Raw genomic sequence first — 15,623 nt, 5'->3', positions numbered from 1 at the left:
TTCATGGATTTGAACATAGTCATTAGTTCTTTTTATTGTGGCAATCGTGAATCCTCACATCCTTATGGCAATTGTATGTTCAAGTGGAGTTACTTCTATCTCGGTACAGCAGTCATTGGGCAGGTCTTTATGTTTCTATACTGGAAGACTCTATCATATATTTGTGCCTCAGAACTATGACGGGGCTTCATGCAAAGGACTTGGATGAAGTCTCTACACTGTTGTCCCCTCAGTGAGGTATAATCATCCTTGACATAAGATGTGATGCCTGATCATCAACATAGCTTTCAGTATGGAACAAAGCAGTGCTCAACTGTTTTCTTATAACTCAACATTCACAGTTGAAAAAATATATACTTGGTTGTCTGGATTGTAGCTCACTGGCAAGTGTTTGGTTTTATAGCATTCATGGTCCTAATTTTGGGTGTCCGTGACTCATATACATGCCAGCTGTCTTTCCTTCTTCAGTTCTTGTAGTGAGCAATTTGACTTAATCAAACTGAGCATTGTCGAGCTGAAATGGAAACTAAGTAGCCATTGTTATTACAGCCTCTTGTGTGTGAATGAGGAAAAATGTGAGACCTGTTACGTATTTCATTTTCTATGCTGTACGCAATGTCATGACAGGCAGTATCATTTCCTAGTTTCTGTGTAATCTCTATATACCCTGAAGGCATATCTCCTGCCTTATTAATAATAATTTCCATGAGGCCATTCACCAGCAGGTGACAGACAGATGTCATTCTCTACACAATGTTGCATTTTGAAATCACTTCTAACACCAGACGTGAATCTGACACTTTTACACAATGAAAGATCATTCGTTCCACAAGGTACTCCATCTTTAAAATTTTGTCTTCTGCAAGAGGTCAAATGCAGCCTGGTGAAATGGAGCAACTGCAAAAGCAAGAGGTACCAGATGCCCTGGTATAATTGAGGCATATGCTTCCATTATTGGCTATCCCTTTGGTGACTTATATACAGCATGACAGATGAAGACTGGGCCAATGATACATGCTTCTGATTCCAGACAACTGGATGCTGGAGTGTTGTGAAAGTACTTCCATGTGGCTGGCCATTATTTGTGACGTAGCAAGTTGGAACTATCCCATCTGTTATGAATTCAATTCCTGTTAATAACTGATTTCATTCCCTTTCTCCCTTTGCTGATTTCTCAAATTTTGTAAATTCTCTAGGTAGTATATACTTGAGAGGTGTTTGAATACTCCAAAATGTGAACTAAACTGTTTCCCAATTAGATTAATTATTCAAGGTAATATTTTTGATGAGCTGATTCTAATGATGTACTTAGTTTCACTGGGAAGTCAGTTAAGTTATAACTAATTGAAAATCCCACCCCATTATGTAATGAGAAGAAGCTTGTGAGCTTTGCATTTCTGGGCATGGTGACATCACTAATTGTAAAGATTGGCAGTTAAACTATCAAATAAAAGTATTTCAAATTCTGTGAAACTAATTAATTCACAAAATAATTAATATTGAATTTCAGAAGCAGCTACATTGTCCATGTCGATGTGGGCTCTACACTTGTTAAATTCCAACTTTTGCCATTATATTTTCGTAATACTGAATTTTATACACAAGATGACATACTTCACTAAGTGATTTATTAAGATTTTTGCATAATCTACCATCATTTTCAGTACAGAATTTGTGTTCATAACTCCAGTGTTCCTAATATGGATGTGTAAAATATTTCCAAAAACTTTTCCAAATTCCTAAATCACCACATTTTTCACAAAAAAATTATCAGTACTTAAAGTCGATCCTAAATAGTAAAATCTAATGCAACCATTAGAATTATCATGTAGTTTCCAGAATAATAATTTGTTCATGCAAAGGTCTTTAAATAGTCAGCTAGCACTCAAAATTTGTATTCTGCACCTAATCCTGCTCTCACTAATGAACAGGTAGCACCTGTGTTAAGTTTTCTCACAGTGTTTGCTCATGCAATAGCTATGCACAGTTCCTTTGTGTAAATTAAGTATCAGCATCTGCAAAAACTCAGTACAGTCAATGTCTAGAAACTTTCAAGTAATTTCTATGAGTAAAGTTAAGGAATATTGAATGAATTGTGTTGTGCTTGGTAGGAGGCTTGGACCAAGACTGTCCTTGCTGAGAGAGGTGACTTTCATTAATGACTGAACTAAGTGAACTAATCCAGTGTACTCCTATCTGTTGAATTATTGCAAGACAGTATTGTATGTGAACTGTGGTGTTATGAGTAAATATGATTTGCATTCTGTGCCACACTTAATTACTTTGTTTAGTGGCCTTGTTTGAGCTACCATTGATTCTTGCACAATGTTTTATTAACTTGTGTTTCAATGAGTTTACAATTTATTCAATGAACTCTGCCAGTGGCCTCTTTGATTTTCATGAGTAGTGACCTGATTTATATGCTGTTAATCTTATGAAGTTGAAAAACTGATCATTGCACCAACAGTAGAACTTTGTGGATAATAGATATAAGGGAAAGTGAAATAAGTATTGTGGTGTTGCGTTCATTATTGAGAAAGCATCAACTAGAACTCTATAAGAATCTGAGCTTACGACTAACATGCTACGAAAGAGCTGACAGAGAATAGGTCAAGCAAAAATAGGGTTGGTGAACTTACAAAAAGGTAGTCACTGTGGCTGAGAGGTTCTATGCACCTCAGTCTTGAACCGCGCTGCTGTTATGGTTGCAGGTTCGATTCCTGCCTTGGGTATAGATGTGTGTGGTGTCCTTAGGTTAGTTAGGTTTAAGTAGTTCTAAGTCTAGGTGGCTGATGACCTCAGATGTTAAGTCCCATAGTGCTTAGTGCCATCTGAACCATTTGAACTTATAAAATGAGCTGGCTAGGAATGTGGATGACCATTTTAATCCCATTGGATCATAATTCCTTTTATAAAATGATGCATTACTCAGACTTCATCTTTGTGAGCTTCTGTAAGTTGTGCAGCTAGGATTATCAAATTTATCCATTGAGGCTACTCAGTAGCAGACAAAGGGGGGAACCTGAAGCACTCTCAGGAGACATGGTCAGATCTCAATGCATTTTTGTACACATATCAACCATCTGCACGTGTATAACTGATGAGATTTGCAATTCTCTGTGTCACATAGAATGGCAGCCAGAGTACAATTCATGTATACTGTTGTTACCAGGCCAGGCCTTGTGGGGTATCTAAGGTGCGTATACGGTATCAGATGTTGAGTGATCACTGTCAAGGACATGGAGGTCCTGCATACTCATATGACACAGTGTTATTAGCAGCCGGCCAAGGTGGCCGAGTGGTTCTCAGCACTACAGTCTGGAAACGTACGACCGCTACGGTTGCAGGTTCGAATCCTGCCTCGGGCATGAATGTGTGTGATGTCCTTAGGTTAGTTAGGTTTAAGTAGTTCTTAGTTCTAGGGGACTGATGACCTCAGAAGTTAAGTCCCATAGTGCTCAGAGCCATTTGTTATTAGCACCTAACAGAATTTGAAAGTGGGCTCATTGTGCATCTCCACTCAGCTGGCTGGTCAAATCATACAATATCCAGATTTGTGGGGCACTCAGATGTAAAAGTGGTATGATGTTGTACTGCATAGGAATGTAAGAGCAGGCATACTCATCATCAGCACTCTGGTGGACCATGTCTGACACCACAAGGTAGGATCACCTTATTGTGTACCAAGAACATCAAAACACCTTCGCATCTGTGCCTGCCAACCAAGAACAAGTAATGGACTTCCAGAAACATTCTAAGTCATCCTACACGAACAGTCAGAGACTAGCAGTAACTGAAATAGGGAATTATTCTACCATGCATAGGCTGCTATTAACACAACACATACTGCTGTGTTTGGGTTGGTGACATGACTGTAAAGTATGGACTACTGACAAATGGCATTGCATTGTGTGCAATGATGAATCATGGTTCTGAACTATCTTGGATGACCATCAATGGCAAATATGGCAGCAACCTGTGGAGAGGTCACATTCTTCCCATGTTTTGGAGAAACACAGTGTGTTGATCATGGCATCATGGTGTGGAGAGCCATTGGATATGACCTCAAGTCATGGCTGGTAGTGACCGAGCAAACTGTCCGCCCCCGGTAGCTGAGGGGTCAAAGCGATAGAATGTCGATCCTAAGAGCCCGGGTTTGATTCCTGGCTGGGCCACAGATTTTCTCTGCTCAGTGACTGGGTGTTGTATTGTCCTACTCATCATCATTTCATACCCATCAATGTGCAAGTTGCTGAAGTGGCATCAAATCGAAAGACTTGCACCCGGCGAATGGTCTACACGACGGGAGGCCCTAGTCACGTGACATTTAAATTTTTTTTTACTGAGCAAACTCTGATGGCACAATAGTACATCATGGGCATAAAGTGTCCTCACATGGTACCCTTCATGTGATGGTATCTTGGTATTATTTTTCAACGGGACCAATCTTGTTCACACATGAAACTTTTCTCTATGAACTTACTGTGTGATGTTGAGGTACTCTTGTGGCCAGCAATATCCCCAGATGTATCCCCAATAGAACTTGTTTGCACACAGCTTGGACATCAACACCATCCTAGTACGTGTATCCACAATGTCAAAGACCAGTTACAATAGTTATGGGCCAGATTGCCTCAGGAGAGGTTGTGATGGCTTTATGACATCCTATCCAACCAAATCAATGTATGCATCCAGGTCAGAAGGAGTGCAACATCATACCCATAAGTACGCTCATACTGAAAGGTTCTTTGTAACTTTGACTCAATTTTGTAATCACTGAAGTAACATCACATACCCTCTCAACTATTGAAGTTTCATTTTGTTTCCTCCTCTCTTTCTGTATGCTTGGTCTTTTGTCAGACAGTGTAAGTCATATAAAGTAAACATGTTTTCTGTGTCATACTGACAGAGCTGTTGTTGCCCTGCTAGTACATTCTTGGTGAAATCCACAATGTATCTTAGAATCAGAATAATATGTTCACAAACAATAAGTGTTTGAATAACATGCAAGGATGTCCTGGTATGAATTGATGAACAAGAAAGCTGCATATCTAAGGAAATTATTATATTTATTGTAGTAGGGTCTGCACAACAGACAAGAAGATTTCAAAGAGTTTTACGAAACCTCAGTGTGAGTGCCATTGGTAGTGCAGGCTTTGCCTACACAATACTTTATTTTCTGCCACACATTTGCAAGAACTGATGGTGTGACCAGTTCTATTACAACCTTAATCTGGGCAAGCAGAATTACATCATCCACACAAGTGGCATACACATTCCTTTCATATACCTCTACACAAGTAAGTCCTACAGATTCAGGGTTGGTAAATGTGGTGGTCAAAAATTGGTGTACTTCTCCTATTCCAATGATATAGAAATGTCCTTTCAACAAAGGAGCAGACGATGTTGACATAGTTGGGCTACGTGCTATCCTGTTAAGAAATGGTGTCCAGTGGCAGTTTTTGAATTGCTTGACTCTTCAGCATATCTAGTTGTGTGACCTCAATAACAACTGGTTCATGGAAAAAGAATGGTGCAAAAATGTCCATCTTCAGCAGACAATACCACACATTCACTTTCAGGACATAATGTTGTTTCTAACCACGGCATGTGGGTTTTCTGTCCTCCACACCCTGCAGTCATCTCTGTTCACATGTTCCCAAATGAAATGCAGCCTCATTCAAAAATGCTGTCATCAGCAGATAGTCACTATCTTCAGTAAGTTCCAGAATCAGCACAGCAGACTGTTTCTGATAAGCAAAAAATCTAGCTCAAGAGCATGCAAAAGTTGCAATTTGTAACACATGCATGTATTTCCTGACTCTGCTAGACTTCTGTCTATGGGATATGTGAAAGACCAAGAACATGGTACTTCCAAGGCAAATGTTACAGATATTTGTGGCTGGATTAAGACAACAATAGAATGAGTCCCACTGACCAGTATTGTAAATGTGTAGTGACAGACAGAGTATTGCCTAGGCATTGCCTGCACTACCAGTGGCGTCAAAGTAAGGTATACTATAACTTAAAAATTCTTCTTTCCAGCTGTGAAAACCCAAAGCAATGAGCAAAACAATTTTCATGAAACGCATATTTCTTTTTCATCAGTTCATTTCTACATATTGTAGATAACATGAGGTAATGTCCCACATGTTATATAAGGGAAAAAAGTAAGGACGGTTATGGTCTGATGGCCCATTGATGACAAGGTCAAGAGGGATGGAGCACAAATTTGAATTGGGGAATGATAGGAAAATAAATCATACCTATCCTTCCCAAATGAACCATTACAACATTTTCCTTCTGCAGTTATGAGAAACTAAGAAAAATGTAAATTTGAATGGTTTTACAAATACTTTAGCTGTCTTTCCCTGAATGTGGGTCCAGTGTCTTAACCACTTCACATAGTTCTCTAGGAAACTTGCCAGCCTAATTTCTCTCTTCTTGAAGTACTTGTACCTAAACCTATGTGAATACCATGCAAGCCACTGTACAGTGCTCGGCCCAGGGCACATCATACCAATATTATCAGTTTTCTTCCCTATTCCAATCACTTATTGAGAAAGAAAAAAATGACTGCCTAAATGCCTCTGTATGCACCCTAATCTTTCTTATCTTTTTATCATGGTCCATTTACAAGATATATTTTGGTGGCAGCATATTCACTGCACAATGATCTTTCTCTAAATTTACCCAACAGGATTTTGCAAGAACTACATCATCTTTTTTCCAAGGGTTCCCATTTAATTTCCTTGAGCACTACAGTTCCACTTTTATATGGGCCATAATAACCTGTTATGATCCTAGCTGCATGTAGATTGTCTGCAGATGATGCTGTTGTTTACCATATAGTTCAGTCACCACAAGATCAAAACATGAGCACAACAAATCACACAAATTTGAAGTTTGTTGATTTAACTAAATATCTAGGAATTACAAGTACGAACAACTTTAATCGGAAGCATCATAAAGAAAATGTGGGGAAGAGGGACCCAAAAACCGTGCTTTATCTGCACAAAACTTAAAACATGCAACAAATTTATTAAGCACATTGACTACACTATAGTTGCCCATCCTATTTTAGAGTATTGTTGTGCAATATGGGATCCTTGCAAAATAGGATTCATAGAGGACATCAAAAAAGTTCAAAGAATGGCAGCTAATTATGTATTATCATGAAATAGGGGAGAGAGTATAGCCTACCACAGGTATGAGACATGAGTTGGGGAACAATCATTTTAAAAAAGGTGTTTTTCATTGTAGAAAGAACTTTTCATGAAACTTCAATCACTAATTTTCTTCTTCTAAAATTTTTGTGGGCTCCTACATACTTCAGGAGAAACAGTCATCATGATAAAACAAGAGAAATCAGAGTTCAACATTTAAAGATTTAGGTGCTTATTTTTTCCTATATATTGAATGTGGAACAGTCTACAAATGTCCTATGAATCCTCTATAATGCACTTTAGCATGAATAGCAGAGTAGTCATATACGTTCAATAAGTGAAGCAACACATTTTTTTTCTCGGACAATTTTGGTTGGAAAAAAAAAGAAAAGAGAGACTTGTTGTGGGAAATCATGTTTCATAACGTTCAGACAGGTGGTGGTGCTATATGTGGTTTCATAACAGCATCTCTAGCTGTGGTATGTTCCAAGCAGAGAGCTGTCACTGAGTTTCTTTTAGCAGAAAACCAGGACATTTCAGATATGCATAGGCACTTGTAGAATGTCTATGGAGATCTGGCAGTGAACTCAAGCATGGTGAGTCATCGGGTGAGCCATTGGTCATCATTGCTGCAGGGTCGTGCAAACCTATCCAATCTCCCACATGCCAGCCATCCACACACAACTGTGACTCCTGCAATATTGGAACGTGTCAACATTCATTTGAGGTGATCAATGGATCACAGTCAAAAACCTCACTACACAACTGGAAATCTCTACTGGTAGTGCTGAAAATGGCAATCCATGGAGTGATGCCACACTACCTCTCCTTCAAAGAAAAGGATCAAAACTGCACCCTCAGCTGCTAAAGTTATGGCAACAGCTTTCTGGCACTCTGAAAGGGTTATTGTTTTTTATGTTTTCCCTCGTGGTGCAAAGACCAACTCTGATGTCTACTGTACTACTCACCAGAAATTGGAGAAATGGCTTCAGTGTGTTTGTCACCACAAAAATGTAAATGAACTACTTTTCTATGACAGTGCAAGACCTCACACAATTCTATGCACCTGAAAGGAGCTCACAAAACTTCACTGGACTGTTTCTCCTCATCAACTCTACAGCTCAGATCTCTCACCTTCTGACTTCCATCTGTTTGGCCCAAATGGTGCAGCATGATGTTGGCTCTGACATCAGCCAGTAGAGTGTTACTGTGCAGGCATACAGGCACTCCCAGAAAGGTGGCATAAGGCCACCACACTGAATGGAGATTATGATCAAAAACAGAGTTTGTAGGCTAAATAATGGGGAATAATATAGTGTCTTGGAATCCTGAATAAAATGGACCTGTTAAAAGGTGTTTAATTAGTTACTGAATACCCATCATAGACATAGATATTGTGTAGAATTTTGTTTACAGGTGCACCACACTTTCCCAGAATCCTTGCAACGAATGTAAGTATTTCATTAGTTTTTGCTACTACTTTTTTCACGTGACTGTCCTATTTACCAGAATTATCCATAACTACTTACGTTATGAGATGCATTCAAGATGTTTGCTGTTAAATCACTAATACAGATAAATATATGAACAAAATACATATAGCTGATATTCGAAGAAATGAATAAACTATGGTCAAGAAAAACACAGAAACTGCTCGAGTACATTCATATCAAAGATTTAGTTTATTCAGCCATTATACTGAGTGACTGACTATTTTAGTTACAAACAAAGTGAGTGAGTAGAGGGCAATGGAGCAAGCAAATAATGTTAATGTACATAGGTCCAGAAACCAATAGTTTCCCTGATATGACTTATATGCAAGAGCAATGATGCCAATGTTACAACACCATTAATGTCTGAGGCTATGTTTATTTTGAAACATCACAAGAGAAAGATAGATACGAAGTGATAAACTATCATCATTTCATTTTTATCATCATAATGCATATCTCAGACTGGTAAATAGAATTTTGACATGGCTTGACTTCCCTGGTCTGCAGACGTGAATCCATTGGATTGACAGTGTCAGTGAACTCAAGGAATGCATTGCAGATGGTTGTCAGATTTTTGAGTGCATATGGATACTTATAAGGAGAAATGCTAAAGCCAGCCTTCACATGAATGGTGACCATGCAGAACACTTGTAATGTTTTTATCCTCAAGTATGTCTCTGCAATCTGTATCCTTTGAGACTGTTTTATAAGGTGTTCGTGTATCCAGCCTTAGTATGTGATACTGGGGATACCATTGGTTTATGCATTATTTGTTTTTTCATTATTCTCTACTCACCCATATATTTGTACCTATAATAATAAAACATCTTGTATAGAAATCATGAAGTACTGATGACTGCCTTACGATACATTCTGGAATGTGTTGCGGAGGCTGTCTCCCATTTTGTAAATGTAGTCCCATTGCTGCTTTGTCACAGGTATGCCTACATTATCAGCTGTCATTTGAGCTTCATCAAAAAGCCACTGAAATATGAACAATGGAGCTGCAATAACAGAAAAATATTAATTAACACATAGTTGATTGATACAATTAACAATTTGCTGTAAATGTAAACTTTTAATTTCACCTGACATAAACAAATTATCCACAACTGATGAATATTTCATGCAATGGAACTTTATTACAGATACTTTCAGAACCCTTCCTATCCTACAATTTCCTGCAGCAATCATTCACTGATGGTTCCTTGATGTTGTTCTTCCAATGTTACTCATTACAAACACCTGATTTTTTATCACTATCACAAATTCCTCAGCTTCTGTGTGAGGACTTATGTGCATAAACCAGTTGTTCAGTGTTCACATTTTGATATGATCTTGGACAAGGTACTTTCCATATGCCCCAAGCAGTACTGTTTATAATTAAGTTTATCTTTCTGGTATCAATAATTTGTCTTGGACCTTAATGCTCTTTCCAAATTATTTTGTTGGATTAAGTAGCATGTATTTTATGTCTGCAGTTACTGCTTCTAATTAAACTTTCAAATTTGCTTTCCACAGTGTTGCTCAATATCTTCTGTGGTCCTCCTGCCATCATTTATGTGTAGAATGGTCAATATTTCAACAAATGCTTTAAGTTATTTGTAATTATACTATTCAAGTATTTTATGCATCTTTTTTTAAAAATTTTAGTAATTCATTTCAGATGTAGTTCTGTTCTGTCAAAGGTGCAAAATATATAAAGTAGCACCTTACCTACATATTACCAGAGTTTCATCATATATGAGATTATATTCATTATTTCACTCTATGTCTCACAAATCTATGGCACATCAATAAATGATTTTGGATTACGGGTAAAAATTCACCAAACAGTAGAACCATTAGGTCATCAACAGGCACATAAAGCCAGACAGAGAACTTGCTAGCTTGCAGATGAATACTTTTTCAAGCTATAGCAAATATACGTACACATACATATGTGTGTATGCATGTGTATTTATGTGCACTCTAGCTTGAAAAAGGATTCAACCAAAACCAGCAAGTTTTCGGTTTTTAATGTTCCTGTCAACAACTCAATGTCTCTGCTATTCAGTAAGTTGTAACATTGGTCATAAATGAATCACATTCTGGCAGAACTTTCCATTGCTACACATCACTAAATCACATGTGGGTGACCAAGCTGAATGCTTCTTTTGATAGTTAATGAAGAGTGTACAGATGTTTGCCTAGTATGTGTAGTGTGCTCTGATTCAACAAAAAATATGATATGGTGTTCTTTCTTCACTCAGTCTTCCTATTCTTCTGCCAATGAGTTATTTTGCATCAATTGTCTTTACATTTTCTTGTTTTTACACAGCATGAAAACCTAAAATTGTATCTAAGTATGCAATGGGTGAATGAGGCTTCATTCTTTTGGCACCAGATATGGTATTCCCTATGTTAGGTAAACTGGTGTCAAGAGTGGTTGTTCAATGAAGAATTGAAATTTTTGAAATGCTATGTGAGGGTTACACTGAAACATTTACAACCACAATTTTGTGTACAATCTGAGAGAGGCACTTTCCATCAAAATGCTGTAACTTCTTCCATGCAAATGATGGGGAATTCTGATTTTACTGTTTGTTTGTTCTTTCTTCAACACTCTAAGCTTATGGATTATTTAGATTGTAAATTTCTCCTTGTGTGCAGGAACATTAAATTTCTATTTGGTCTTGGAGCTCATCCTGCTGGATAGTTTATTTATCTAGTTACTGACAATACTCTTCATAGTTGGTGTTGACCATTTTGTTCTGTTTATTCCTTTGCCACAGTTCTCTACAAAACTTCAGTGTTTTGCACTTACCAATTCTTGTTTGAATGGTTGGTAATAGTGATTATTACTTGATGTTCTAGATTATATTCTGTATGTTATCTCATACTTTCCCTTCATTGGTAATGTTTCTTGATTCTGTTACTAGTACATCCAAGCATAGATTGGTGCCCCACTACATCTTTTCTTGACATTGAAGTGAGATCTGTTTGTCATGTTAATGTCTTGCCTCAATTAATGTGCTGTAAATGCATTGATATTATCTTTCAAAATATTGGTGCACTGCTAAAATGGATGTTACATGGATTGACCTCTGTCAGTATGTCAGCATAAATATGTTGCAAATGTATTGACCTTATGTTCCAAATTGGTGGTAACATTGCTGAAATGGATTTTACTTGGTCTGTATGTCACCAGTCACATGTGTTTTGTAGAAAGAACTTTTACAGTCAGTGTTAAAATAAGAAAATTCTTTGAAATCTTGAAGGATGTATTTGTGGTCCCTGTGTAGGAGACACTGCTCCATTCATGCTTTACTAAATTATAACTTGAAATTTTCAACCTTTTTTGCCTAGAGCCCTAATGTTTACAGAGTTGGATGTTTTGATGGTTTGACTACTGCTTCACAGTATAATTATTTCCTCATGAAGTTTATTGTAATTAACTCACTGCAATTTGAAAAGAACAATGATGTACATAATTACAATACCAGAAGAAGAAATGACAATAATTACTCCACATTATGGTTGACTTGAGCACAAGAAATTGTGGACAATGTAGACACACAGGGAGTCACTCCCAATAGACGTCAGGTGCATTTTCTCTGATATTTCAACAGATATTTGCAATTTTGTTATTGCATTGTGTAGATAGGGTCAACCCAAACAAATAGTATTTATCACATCTTTCAAGTCATGCCCAGTGTTGACAAAAAGTGTGCTTGTTTCCTGTTGCAAAGAAAATTATTTTTTAGAGAAAATTCTACATGCCTATTTGATAAGAGCAGAATTCAATATTCAATTTATTGATATGCATTAACAGCATCAGTAAAACAATTAAGAATAACCAGTACTATAGCAGTGACAGCACTGTTCTGGCCACACTGATGGCTATTGCCAAGCACATAGTGTTACTAAGTAGCTGCTGGATTGCTGTTTATTCTTCATGTTTTACTCTCTCTGTTAACACACATTGATAAAATGAGTATCAGACTAGACTAATTTAGGAGCACTTTATCGGATGGGCACTTAAAATTCCAATTAAAAAATAATTTTACTTATGAACTGTTTACGCGAAAACTCTTAAAGCTTTTTAAGTAAAGCAAACTTTATTAATGTTCTACACCCTTTATTATTCATGTCCACACATTTATTTCTCAACGTAGTCACCCTGGTAATGAACACATTTTTCAGAGGAAGAGACCAGTTTGTTGACTCTGCTGAATATCTGACTCTGTTGATGGAGCCACTACCTCACCTCTGCTTGCACCATGTCATCACTATCAAAGTGAAGTTCTCGAAGTCATTCTTTAAGTTTTTGGAACAGATGAAAATTGGATGGGGCCAAGTTGTATGGGGAATGATCAACGACAGTGAACCTAAGGCATCGGATTGTTGGAGATGTAACAGAGGTTGTATGTGATCTGGCATTGTCACAATGAAGAAGAGGGTGCTCCATGTGCAGAGAACTGTTCAAATTTGTGCTTTCAGAGATTACAGCACTCTGTTTCTCATGCACCAACATAGTTACATTACACACCGCCACATTACACTCTAGAATTTGGAGTCACCTAGCAGCAGAGGAATGCAACTTGCATCATCAAAATGGAAAGACTGACCAAATAACATGCATGACATGTAATATCTCAGTCAATATTGAGAACATGTTAGAGCTCATTTTATTACTTCTCTTCAAATCACATTAATCATGGAATGGAAACACACAGCAACAGAATGTACCAGTGTGACTTCAAACACTTTGTTACAGGAAATGTTCAAAATATCCTCCGTTAGCGAGGATACATAACATCCACCCTCTGTCGCATGGAATCCCTGATGCGCAGATGCAGAGAATGGCGTATTGTATCACAGCCGTCCACAACACGAGCACGAAGAGTCTCTACATTTGGTACCGGAGTTGTGTAGACTAGAGCTTTCAAATGCCCCCATAAATGAAAGTCAAGAGGGTTGAAGTCAGGAGTGTGTGGAGGCCATGGAATTGGTCCACCTCTACCAATCCATCGGTCACCGAATCTGTTGTTGAGAAGCGTACGAACACTTCGACTGAAATGTGCAGGAGCCACATGTTGTGTCGTAGTTGTAAAGGCAAGCACAGATAGAGTATCCCATATGAAATCATGATAACGTGCTCCATTGAGCGTAGATGGATGAAACTAAAATGAGCTCTAACATGAAAATTAAGCGTTTCTGGACACATGTCCACATAACATCTTTTCTTGATTTGAATGTAAAATGACTCGTGGCATGAAACAATGATTTGTTGTGCAAATGATCCATGAAACACAGAACAAATTATCTGACTTAACTCTGCTGCCCCTGGTCTTTTACACATGACTTTCCTTGGTATTCATTATGACATTTGGGGGTATTCAAACATGTTGCCATCTAAGTGGTTAATTATTAGTGCAGTTAAAAATAACAGTAATTCAGTTAATACGAGGGCTGCCGTGAAAGTAATGCACCACATTTTTTTTATCAGCCGAAAACAATGTTACAAATGTGAAATGTTAGGTATGTATAATTTGAAGTTCCTGTCATCTCCGGAAGATAGCGTAGCTGCAGGACAATTTCAAAATGTCATCTGTAGGTGATGCATATTACAAGCAATGTACTGCCACTGAATTTCTCACTGCAGAGAAAGAAAATGTGAGAAATATTCACAAACACTTGTGCAAAGTCTATGGAGCATCTGCTGTTGCCAGAAGTACATTTAGTTGCAGGGTGTGGAGGATGAGGTCATCAGAAGGCGGTTCAGTGGAGCTCCACGATTTGCAGCAGTCAGGGATACTACCCAAGGCTGTCGCACCTGACATGTTGCAGTGAGCTCATGTTGCCATTCACGAGAACAGGTGCATTATGACTCAGCAGTTAGCACTGCATCTGTCAGTCAGCAAAGGAAGTTCACAAGTGAAGCACTGGCTCTGCCACCAGGACAAAGAGTGGTACCAACAGGGCATACATGCCCTTGTTTTGCACTGCAGGAAGGCCATAGAATGGGATGGAGATTACATGGAAGAAGAAAAATGTGTGTAGATAAAACCCCATTTTTTGGTGTGTGTAATTCTCATTATATTCAATAAAGAATTGTTGAATAAAAAAATGTGGTGTATTACTTACTGGGCAATCCTCGTATTATCAACAGCAATAATAATAATATCACTTTGCAACACAGCATAATTATTCATATGGTAGTACAATTAATGTCTTTTCAGTTTTGAGAGTAACATAGCTTGAAAATCTTTAGCACTCCTGAAATATATGTTGTCACGTTTATCACGTTTCTTAGTCTTCCAAGTAACAGAAGTCTTGTCTCAAGTGTATCATTAAACTGAACAATTAAGTTACCTGGCTATTGATTTTATCCTTTCCAGATTACAATTTCAGGTGTAACAATGAACTCCAACAGACATGTGTATTGAGACTACACTGGACATGTTCAGACTTATCCGTCTGGATATTCAAGAAGATAAGATTTTTTTTTTTTTATAATTGCCAATACAGGGTGATTTTTTCCACCGTGTACAAACTCTAGGGATTTATTGATGAAAGGATATGGAACAAAAAATGTCTAATAAACTTACATCCAGAAATGCATGATTTCCATACTAGAGACCGCTTATTCAATCAAACTTCATTACAGAGACTGTGGTCTAATACATGCTGTACCACGCAACCACAGTTACAGTATGCACATACTTTGTTACAGGTCATCTAATATGCACTGTACCATGCAGCCACAGTTACAGTATGCACAGTTTCCTCGTAGACGGTGGTACTGTTCCTCAATCGTCATGTCCTAGCACCATCTTCTGCCATAGTAATTGGTAATATTTGTGTCTGATTCACATCTCTTGCTGATTCACCTCATATTGGATATGATACAACGTTGAATGCAATGGTTCCATATTTAAATTGAGAGCTGGCTGACATGGTGTTTACTTACGGAAAGGTA

General features: G+C 37.8%; 1 protein-coding gene across 2 annotated transcripts in view; it reads right to left on the bottom strand.

The window, feature by feature from the left end:
• LOC126299088 (palmitoleoyl-protein carboxylesterase notum1) overlaps nt 1-15,623 on the bottom strand; it is a 347,427-nt gene that overhangs the window by 72,891 nt on the left and 258,913 nt on the right. For both annotated transcript variants that reach the window (XM_049990760.1, XM_049990761.1), the window contains one exon: nt 9,525-9,663. In XM_049990760.1, coding sequence (XP_049846717.1) covers nt 9,525-9,663 — 139 coding nt within the window. The remainder of the gene's footprint in view (nt 1-9,524; nt 9,664-15,623) is intronic.

The sequence above is a fragment of the Schistocerca gregaria genome, chromosome X (assembly GCF_023897955.1).
Source record: "Schistocerca gregaria isolate iqSchGreg1 chromosome X, iqSchGreg1.2, whole genome shotgun sequence".
Classification (NCBI taxonomy): domain Eukaryota; kingdom Metazoa; phylum Arthropoda; class Insecta; order Orthoptera; family Acrididae; genus Schistocerca; species Schistocerca gregaria.
This window is presented reverse-complemented; position numbering and strand designations above follow the sequence as displayed.